Below are 10,998 nucleotides of genomic sequence, written 5' to 3'. Positions count from 1 at the left end.
GGCGTGTGCTCACCAACAGTTGACATTTAGGCAAAAAACATGGTGTAAATGGCGTCTTTCAAGTCAAATTTGAATGTCGCAGCTTTCGGACACTTGGATTACACCACACAAGACATTTTGTTTTGTTTTTTTACATTTTAAAACTGGTCACCGTTCACTTCAGTTACACTGGATTTGGCTGCAACGCTGTTTTCTGCTGAAACTCCAGGAGTGTTTTGTGAACTGGAGATCTTCACCCATCCTCACATCAGCACAGAGGGGAGGAGATATTGAGTGAACTGTCATTTCTGAGAGAACTATCCCTTTAATATTGTCTCCAGTGAGGACGCATTTAAGTCCCGCCCCCACCAGTGGAGTATGATGCTGCTGAGACACCTGGCAGCCACTGAAAACCATTTTCTGTTGCCATGACAAATAATCACAGTGACGTCTCTGCTTCTTTAAAGTTCCAGATATTGAAACCAAATAACAGCAGAATAAAATCATCTGAACCTGCTCTGCTGTCACATTTACATGAGACAAGTCCTCATAAAATGTGACACCATGATGTGTCCTCTTGTGTCAGAAGTGTCTGTATCAGGTCACTCATCTCTCTGTCATGTGTTTTCTGCAGATCCTTCTTCTCCTCCTCATTTCTCACCTGTGTCATTTCTTGTTCCTGTTTTTTCAGTAACTCAGTGATTATTCTCTCATTTTCTCTCCTTCTGGTCACACATTTGACTAAGTCAGAAATGTCTTCCTGCTTTTTCTTCAGTTGTTCTTCATTGCTGTCTGAACGAGCCTTTAAGAGGTCATACTGCTGCTCTTTGTCTTTCAGTTGTCTCTCATGCTCCTGCTTTAGAGCTGCACATTCCTTCTTGTATTTCTCTTTCAATTCATTGAACTCTTCAGCTTTCTCTCTGGCCTCCTCTTCATGTCTCTTCATCAGATTCTCCATTTTCTTCTTATAGTTCTCCTCCATGTCTTCCTCTTGTTCTCTTCTGAGTCGCTCCTCTTCTTTTCTCTTCTTTTCATATCTCTCTCTCTCCTGATCGTATTCCTCTCGAAGCCTTCTAAGTCTTCTTTGTTCCTCCTGTCGTCTCTGTTCATCTTCTTGATCTCGTTTCACCCACCATTCTTTTTGTTTTCTCTCCCAGTTCTCTCGTTCTTTCCTCATCACCTCTCTGCTCTCCTCCAGCTTTCTGACAATAGTTTCCTTTGATTCTGACTCTGATCTTTTTTTTTGCTCCAAAGCTTCAAATTTTTGTTCCCACTCCTGTCGTTGAATTTCCTCCCGTCGTTTTCTCTTCCTGTCTTCTTCTTCTCTCATTTCCTGTTCTTTCTTTCTCTCCTCACGTTCCTTGTTGATCCTCTCCTCCTTTTCCTGAAGTAGTTTTTCTCTCAGTTTTCTCTCTTTTTCAATTTCTGCTCTCCGTTGTTCTTCGATTTCCTGTCTCTCTTTTTCCTCTTGTTCTCTTCTGAGTCGCTCCTCTTCTTTTCTCTTCTTTTCATATCTCTCTCTCTCCTGATCATATTCTTCTTCAAGCTTTTTCAGTCTTGTTTGTTCTTCCTGTCGTCTCTGTTCATCTTCTTCATATCGTTTCACCCACCATTCTTTTTGTTTTCTCTCCCAGTTCTCTCGTTCTTTCCTCATCTCTTCTCTGCTCTCCTCCAGCTTTCTGTCAATAGTTTCCTTTGATTCTAACTCTAACTTTATTTTTTGCTCCAAAGCTTCAACTTTTTGTTCCCACTCCTGTCGTTGAATTTCTTCCTGTCGTTTTCTCTTCCTGTCTTCTTCTTCTCTCATTTCCTGTTCTTTCTTTCTCTCCTCACGTTCCTTGTTGATCCTCTCCTCCTTTTCTTGAAGTAGTTTTTCTATCAGTTTTCTCTCTTTTTCAATTTCTGCTCTCCGTTGTTCTTCGATTTCCTGTCTCTCTTTTTCCTCTTGTTCTCTTCTGAGTCGCTCCTCTTCTTTTCTCTTCTTTTCATATCTCTCTCTCTCCTGATCATATTCTTCTTCAAGCTTTTTCAGTCTTGTTTGTTCTTCCTGTCGTCTCTGTTCATCTTCTTCATATCGTTTCTCCCACCATTCTTTTCGTTTTCTGTCCCAGTTCTCTCTTTCTTTTGTCATCTCTTCTCTGCTCTCCTCCAGCTTTCTGTCAGTGATTTCCTTTAACTTTTCCACTGATCTTATTTGTTGTTCCAAAGCTTCAACTTTTTGTTCCCACTCTTGTTGTTGATTTTCTTCCTTGTGTTTTCTCTTCCTGTCTTCTTCTTCTCTCATTTCCTGTTCTTTCTTTCTCTCCTCAAGTTCCTTGTTGATCCTCTCCTCCTTTTCTTTGAGTTGTTTTTCTCTCAGTTTTCTCTCTTTTTCAGTTTCTGCTCTCTGTTCTTCTATTCTTCTTTTCATCTCTTGCATTTCTTCCTCATATTTTCTTCTCAGCTCCTCCTTCTCCATCTCTTCTTCCTTCTCCTTCAGGATCCTCTCCATCTCTTTCTTTATAGCTGCCTCGGCCTCTTGCAGCATCTCATTAGTGTAGCAGCTCCCTCCATTTGTCTTCACCATGGTGTCAATCTTGGTCATCAGCTCACTGACGTGTTTGTGGTTGTGTTTATCATAGTTATTGAACACATGGTATCTTCCTCCACAGTCAGCAATCAGCTTCCTAAAGGAGTCATCACATTCTTTTCCAATGTATTCCTCAATAGATATCTCATCATGTTCCAGTTTATCTCCTCCAGTTAAAAGAATGATGGTGAACTGTTCAGCATTCTTCCCAAAGCCTTCCTTGATGAGTTTTAATGTCTCCTTCTCCTCTGGTGTTAATCTGTCAATTTGTAACACCAACAGGAAGACATGTGGTCCTGGAGCCAGAAGACTGATGCATTTCACCATCTCCTCATGAACCTCTTCATGGGACAAAGTTGTGTCAAACAGACCAGGAGTGTCGACCACAGCAACAGGACGACCGTCCACCTCACCCACTGCTTTCTGACAGTGTTTGGTGACTGATGTTTGGCTTGATTCAGCTTCAAACTCATCTCTTCCTAGGATGGTGTTTCCTGAAGAACTCTTTCCACTGCCAGTCTTCCCTAGCAGCACAATCCTGAGACACTCTGGGCTCTGCTCCTCATCATCACCTGTAACATCAGAAGACCTGGAGTTACTTTAGAGACATTTTCAAGTATTTTCTTTTATTTTTCTAATGTCAAATGTTAAAATGATAAAAATATTTTTGATGAATCTTGAACACAGGGCAGAAACCTCGTATCTTCATCTGTATTCTTACATATATCAGTGCTATTGGTCCCCCTTTACGTCTGTCTGGGTTTTACAAATATTCATATAATAATACCATATATATTCCCATCTGCATGATTGATTGATTTACCCTGGGAAAATAAAGGCTAACTAGCACTAGCGTGCTAGCTACATTAGCTGTTGCTGATCACTGCCAGCCAGAAACAGATATCTATCCATGGTAAGGAGAGGGAGGTTTTCTACTTTGGAGAAGAGAGAAAATGGCAGAATTACAGTGAATGTGAGGCATTTATTGTATTCGCACTAGGGATGCACCGATCCGATATTAGGATCAGATATCAGCTGCGATATCAACATTATAGCTGGATCAGGTATCTGTAAAAGCAGCCAAGACCGATCATTCCCCTTTAAATCTTTGCAACACTGGCTATGTCATACGGCACGTGTGCAATATGTCATGAGAGTTGTGTGCCGTTGGCCGCGAGAGTTTTGTGCCGCATGCTGTGAGAGTTTTGTGCCGCATGCTGTGAGAGTTGTGTGCCGCATGCTGTGAGAGTTGTGTGCCGCATGCTGTGAGAGTTGTGTGCTGCATGCTGTGAGAGTTGTGTGCTACATGCTGTGAGAGTTGTGTGCCGCATGCAGTAGTGGATCCTGATAAGGGCTAAGTGGGCAATTGCTCGGGGCGGCACACACTGTTACACACTATCCTTAACAATAACTATATCAGGTAACAAACTGCGTTGGAGTCGGGTTGGGTTCTGTCAGGAAAATGTGTCCCAAGCCATGCACTAGTGTGCTCACCTGTAAGTGTGTTAATACACACACTACATTTGTTTTCTGTGTGCGAGTCCTTTTCCATTTTTTGACTTTCACCTGTAAGTGTGCACACGTGTCTGTGTGTGTGTGTGTGTGTACGTGCGCTTGTGTGTGCGTACACATTGATGCGGAACCGCCGTGTGAGATGCAGAGAGCAGAGGAGATTTGTAAATGGCGACCATGTAGAGACAGATGACATGCTGTGGTGTAAATAAGTTAAATAACATAAGGCTGTTTAGTTTGTTTAATAAAAGGACAAGGTGTAGACCTGTTCTATAGGAAAGGTAACTTTAAATGACTTCTGTTGTGATCTGGCGCTATATAGAAAATAAAATTAAATAAAATTAACTTGACCTTCAAGAGGGGGCGGGGGTGCTGTTGAGGGGGGCGGGGTGCCCCCCTAATATAATGGTTGGGGAAATGTTGCTTGTGATTCTCAGTTCACACAGTTTTAGTGAGGTGTCGCCCAGGGCCCCATTTAAGCTAGAACCGTTATTGGCCACATGCCGCGAGAGTTGATTAGAGAGTGGCAAACACAAGCAACAATGAGCGAACAAAAGGGTCTGCTATATGGAGGTATTTCAGCCGTAGCATGCCAGCTAGCTCGACGGCAGTTTGCAATGTCTTGTGTTCATGTGTAAACCCCCCTCTGGCAGTGTAATAGACTGCAGACTGAATCAAAAGAAGAGGAGCTGCACATCAGAGGACTGTGTTGCTCTGTGCTGGCTTAAAGAAGAAACACAAAGATGGACAGTGGGATAGATGAGTTTTTGGCTCAGAATGCATGCATCGTTTGATGCAACTTGTCCTATTTTGTTATAACTGTTATATTCTCTTTTTATAGAAAAAAATCAAACTGCAAAAATCAAATAGAATCTATCTTTAATAGATAAACCTCAGAAATAAGTCACTAAACCAACTGGCACACACAGGAAGGAAGATTTCCTCTCCATCTCTGCCTTTCTAGTGTACTACTATTTGTTTTAATATTTGGTTACTGTGTGTATGTTGTTTCTATGTTTGCCCAATTGAGTTTCAGCTGCAACATTTGTATTTCTTTCTAAGAAGATTGTATTTACCTGAATCTAAATGCTGATGTATAAGCTATTGCTGCTTTTGCACAACTGTTTACTTTTGTAACAAATGGTTCATTGCATTAAGTTGTTTAATCTTGTTGTATTTTGTCTCACGAAAGAAAGGTGGAGTCACACCTGATGCCTTTAGTGTGTTCGTCTTGTTAAGGTTTATAGATTCTTAAATCAACAATGATATGAGATTGGTATCGGGTATCGACCGATACGTAAGGCATCAGCATCGGAACTGAAAAAGTCGGATCGTCGCATCCCTAATTAGCACCCCCTCCAAAAGGCACAAGATTGCTGTATGTTGTAAGATTGTAATGTTGAGATGGGATGTGTTTAAATTACTTACAAGTGACTGTGCTCTTTGTCTTCAGTTCATTCAGCTCATCTTGCAATGTGGTGATGTGTTTCTGTTGTTGGAGGATTGTATCCATCTTGCCATGTGCAAAGATGCCTGTTGTATAACAGTGTGGTTTATCCTCGTAGGCTCTCATCTTTTCCAGATGCTGAGAACAACATATCTTCCTCCACAGCTCTGACAGAGCTCCTGGATGTCTCTGTTCTCCTTTATAAAGTTAACAACAGCTGGAGCTGTAGGATCTGACTCCACAGTGAACAGGATCAAGGTGAAGTCATTGACTCGAGAGCTGAATGTGTTCCTGATGGTCTCTAACTCTCCCTTGTCTTCATCAGTGAGGGGACCCACAGGTAGGACCAGGATGAAGGCATGGACGCCCTCAGGATCACAGAGGGAGATACACCTGAATGATTCCTCCAGCACTGCCTCCTGAGGTTTTCCATACAAGGCAGGCAGCTCCACCAGGGAAACCCAACGTCCACACACCTCTCCCTGATGTTTAACACACTCTGATGAGCTGGAGACTGAATGAAGCTCTGTATGACCTAAAATGGCCTTGGCTGCTGAAGTCTTCCCTGCTCCTCTCCTCCCACACAGGACCAGGTTTAAAGCTGCTCTGATGTGTTCAGACTTTGGTCTGATGGGCTCTTCAGTGAAGGTGAGGAAGGCTTCTTTGTTTTCACTCACAATGTTCTCAATCTTCTTCATTAACAGTCTGTGGTCATCTTCCAACATGTTGTAGTGTCTCCCTCCACAGTCTTTAAGGAGCTGACTGAGAGGAAGGCTTGCTTTACTCCCCTCATGTGTGCTGATGACCATCGAGTGTTTGAAGGCATCTTGATCAAACAGACTCAGGATGAACTTCAGTGTTTGTCTGTTCTCCTCAGTGAACTCAGAAGGTTTCACTAACAGCAGCAGAACATTTGGTCCAGGATGACAAAGACTGAAGCACCTCCTCATCTCTTCTTTCACTGCTTCCTCAGATAGACTGAAGATGTCTGGAGTTTTCACTGCTGTTAGAAAGTTTCCTCTCCACTCTCCACAGGCGGCCACACACAGTTTGTCATGTTTTGGAGAATGAAAACTTTGATTGTTTAGGATGGAGTTACCAAGCATTGCCATTTTTTCCTTACTTTTCCCCACCAGTAAAATCCTGGGTGCAGACACTGCAATAAGACAGAGAGAGGAGAGGACAAATAGAGAGGGAATTAAGACAGTTTAGAGTTGGTGGCAACAGAGGAGTGGACCCAAATTTAGATATTAGGAAAAAGTTTGATGTAAAATTGTCTGGACTTCTTTTTTAGCCCCCTGGCATAGACTTTTCCTGGAAGACGATGTCTCATAATTGAAGGTTTGCAATCAATAATTAAACTTGCAGTCCCCTTTCTTAAGATGAGAACCACCACTGTAGTATGCCTGTACACATGCACTGCCTGCACCCTAAACATGACACTGTGGGTGTGTGAATTAAGACAATCCAACATCGTCCACTCCTGGCACCTTGCCACTGTGGAACTTTTTAACTACTCCAGTTAATGTCACTTCTGAAATCACATAAGCCACAGTCCCTGTAGCCTCCTGATAAATATCTCCTGCCTCAGGAGCTTCCTGAGTTCACTGAACCTGAGAGCCCTCCATTTTTAACTTGACTGCCCTCATTGCTGGCATCTCCCAGCAGGTTCCTTGGTTGCTATCTAGACACGCACAAATGGCCTTCAGGCAACAAGTACTTTGTCAGCACAAGTACAGCACTGAAGATGGTCCACTCTGGTTCCATGTCCCCAGCGTGCATAAATCTACCTCACTACCTGATCAAACTTAACACCAAGTGATGATCAGTTGAAAGCTCAGCTGCTCTGTGTTTGACAAAGTCAATCATAGGGCTTTTGGCTGAAGGTCTTCTTGTATCAGATACAGCTGAACACTGAACCGCCATATGATTTAGAATAGTGTTCATTACCAACAGTCAATAAGTAGTACAAAGTTCAATAGCAAAGCATCATTGAAGCTCTAATCGGGAAGGCCGTTCCCCTCATTCACCCCTCTGGGTTTTTTCAGCCATTACCCACCTGGGGCATTAACGTTCCTGAGCAGAAATACAAAGTCGCCTCGGGGGGTACCCTGTCTAGGACTCATACCAGCAGTGGTTGAATTGAGGGGGGATGTCATCCCCTTTGTTAGAAAATTGCCCAAAAGCATCCCCCTTATTAATCTAGCATCTGTGTGCAGGCACGGATGTAACTAGAGGGGAGGACACAGGTGACATGTCCCACGCACTTCCCGTATCTGTGCCCTCTGTCCCCCGCACTTTTTACAGCTGTTATCACCATTCAATTCATTTTTAACATGTGGTAACGCATTTTTCTGAGCCGTCTTTACACGCACCATGAGTAGGCAGCACCAGGCAGCATGCACACGCTGTCATGTTGTGATCAGAATCAATCGCACACAGACAGAAGTGTGCTGCTGTGTGTTAACTATGTTCATTAAACCAGCCAGCAAGAAGCAAAAAACCTTGCACAGTTTGTTCCGAACAAACCGTGTAAGTTGAGTAATGCTTTTTCATGTAGATAATGTTAGTTAAATGATGACTAATTACTAGAAGCCAATAAGTTAAGCTAGTTATCAAGGATACTAATGTTATTGTTACTTATGTTAAATACCTTGCTAGCTAGTTTCATGCTAGGAATAAACCCACTCCTCCTTAACAAGAACTTGTGCTCACTATTGCTTTGCACATATTTTTTTAATCTTTATTGCCACAATAGAAAGAGCAGGGTCAGGGAAGAGACAGTGGACCAGAGGCCAGCAAGGATGATCATGCAGGGTCTTCACAGGTGAGGAGAGATTATAACTGGCTGACAGAAATTATCTAGAGCATAAAAGTGACTGTGCGATTAATTTCCACAGCTATGTCACCACTACGATTCTTAATTCTATTTCTAAATTTTGCTTTGCACATTTATTATCTATATTATTGCAATAGATAGACAAGGGACAGGGAGAAACCAGGCAGGTATCAGGACAGGGACCTGACAGCAGCACCAATTATCAGCCCAAGGCTTCACAGGTAAGGAGAAATTATAACTGGCTAAGGAAATGTCTACAGGATAAGAGTGACTCTAAGATTAATTTTCACAGCTATTTCAGAACTACTTTTATTTATACTCTAAAATGTTTTTTTTGTCTGTATTGCAATAGCAATACTACTGCATTATTTGTGTTTTTAAAGGCAGCAGGTATAGGTCATGCCATTTTTCTTTTCTTGATTAATTTGCACATCTGTGCTGTCATGTTTGATGATGTGTGCACGCAAAAAAAATCAAAGCTACATTGCATCCCCCTTGTTAAAAATTAACAATTCGACCACAGCATACCAGAGACTCTAATTTACACATGTGAGGGCTTATGATTATCACTCCACCTCTGCAACACCTCTCATCCTGGGCAACTGTGGAAAGGCAGGAGAATAGGGACGAGGAGGCTGTTTCCCCCGTTTTGGAGAGCCAAGCCCATTTCTGTTGTTCATGCTAGCTAGCCTGAAGGATCAGAGCATTTTTGGAACAAATCAACATCTCAAGACCGCCATTGCAAACAAAATCTTCTCCATCAATGATTAAATACACTTCACTTAGTGTGTTCAATACTTTTCCCCTGTATTATTCAACTTTATTGCACTTCTTATGGACTGAAATGTCACTTTTAGTATTTATAGTTTAATTGGGTTGATACCAACATCTAAATGTGTGTAAATGAAAGAAATGTTGATGCGTTGAATACTTATTTCCACCACTGTCATTATGAATATTAGATTTCATTTTTGCCAATAGATCTAAATCCTACTCCCTTTAAAAAATAACTAATTCATTGTTAACAAGTAACCAGCCTACAGTATGGAGGAATTTACTGATAAACAGCTGCTAGTTCAGCCCCGGGTCTGTTGTCACAGTAGCTGCAGGGTTCATACACCCTTTCACTTTAGACAAAATCCTAATTCTAGACACTTAAGTAAACTTCAGCAATCCAGCTAAGAAGTCAAAATGCAATTAACAGAACCTCGAGTTACCAGGAGTCTTATTTCTATTTTGAATGAGACTGGCTGCAGCCCCCCACCTAATTAAGCTGTGCTGCGATTAGTGACTGTAATGTGATTATTTACTTGTGAATTGTAAAACTGTACACCAGGGGTTCTCAACCTTTTGTAACTTAAGGCCCACTCCTGATTGTTAAGAAATATCCGAGGACCACCTTCCCACATAGATGATGAAAAGAAAAAAAAAAAACACTACATGACCGAAAGGGAGAAAAATAAATGTGGCTGTAAATATGTGTAATGCCACTGTCACTTTTTTTTATTTTTTACACTGGTAGCTTGTGTTTTCTCCTGGCGATGAAGTGTGTGATGTAGGTCTAGATTTAATCCCTGCTATAAGATGAAACCATAAATATTAACTACAGCATATCAACTTCCTATTAGATCTGTATAAATAAATAATAAATATTAACTAAGGTACTCACAGTTGGTGAAATCCTTTGTTGCTGAATACAGGGTGCTTGACATATATATTATTACTTGTATTATGTATATTACTATATAAGATATTTTTGCCCCATAAAGAAGACAACACCATCAGCTGAAAAAACCCTTAACTTAATATGCAAACTTGATCATGGATCAGTTGTATTCATAAAATGATAAAAGTTACTCCTGCACTCTGTGGTACCTTGAGCAGGATCCAAGTTGAAATGATCTCCTTCCCCTTGTTCCGAGCTCTGATGACCACCAGGTAATTCAGATGCTGCATCTTTGAAAACATCACAGCTCACATGCTCTCCATTGTTCTCCTTTACCATTTCGTCCAGGAGTGTTAGCAACTGCTGACGTCCAAGGTTTTGGTGCCACAACAAACTGGATCTACATTTTTTGATCATGTCGCCTAACAGTGGATTTTGCAAATATTTTTCCATGAAACCTGAACTCTCCTCTCTGGGTGTTGATATCAGTATCAATGAATGATCAAATGATTGATCACTGAAGAGTTTCAGGACTCTGCAGAGTCTCAGTTTGTGTTCCTCAGTGAAGTCTTCAGGCTGTAGACCCAGCAGGAACACATGAGGTCCAGGATCAGAGAGTCTCACACAGTCTTCTACATGTTCTGACAGTTTGTCTTCAGAGATGTTGAGATGCAGAAGATCTGGAGTGTTGATCAGAACTATTTCTTTGTCCTTTATCTGTCCTCTTTCTGTCAGACAGCAGTCTGGTTCTTCCTCAGTGTTGAACTTAGTCTCTCCCAGTATGATGTTCCCCACTGAACTCCTCTGAGACCAGCTGTTCCCCAGCAGAACAACCCTCAGCTCAGACACTGGAAAGAAAAACACTGTATTAGAAAAACCCTCTTGGTGTAGACATCTACCAACATGAATTACAATAAAATTGGGTTTACAACCAGTGAGGAAGTCACAAACTTTTCTTAGGAGGACTTCATCATCTTGAAAACAAT

At 41.6% G+C, this 10,998-nt stretch overlaps 1 protein-coding gene across 1 annotated transcript in view; it reads right to left on the bottom strand.

The window, feature by feature from the left end:
* Positions 1–10,998, bottom strand: part of LOC125889695 (uncharacterized) — a 143,759-nt gene that overhangs the window by 85,751 nt on the left and 47,010 nt on the right. The window contains exon 4 of the mRNA XM_049577738.1: positions 10,471–10,860. Coding sequence (XP_049433695.1) covers positions 10,471–10,860 — 390 coding nt within the window. The remainder of the gene's footprint in view (positions 1–10,470; positions 10,861–10,998) is intronic.

This window comes from Epinephelus fuscoguttatus, linkage group LG6 (assembly GCF_011397635.1).
Source record: "Epinephelus fuscoguttatus linkage group LG6, E.fuscoguttatus.final_Chr_v1".
NCBI classification, from domain to species: domain Eukaryota; kingdom Metazoa; phylum Chordata; class Actinopteri; order Perciformes; family Serranidae; genus Epinephelus; species Epinephelus fuscoguttatus.
Note: the sequence above shows the minus strand (reverse complement) of the source record. Positions and strands in the feature narration are given on the sequence as shown.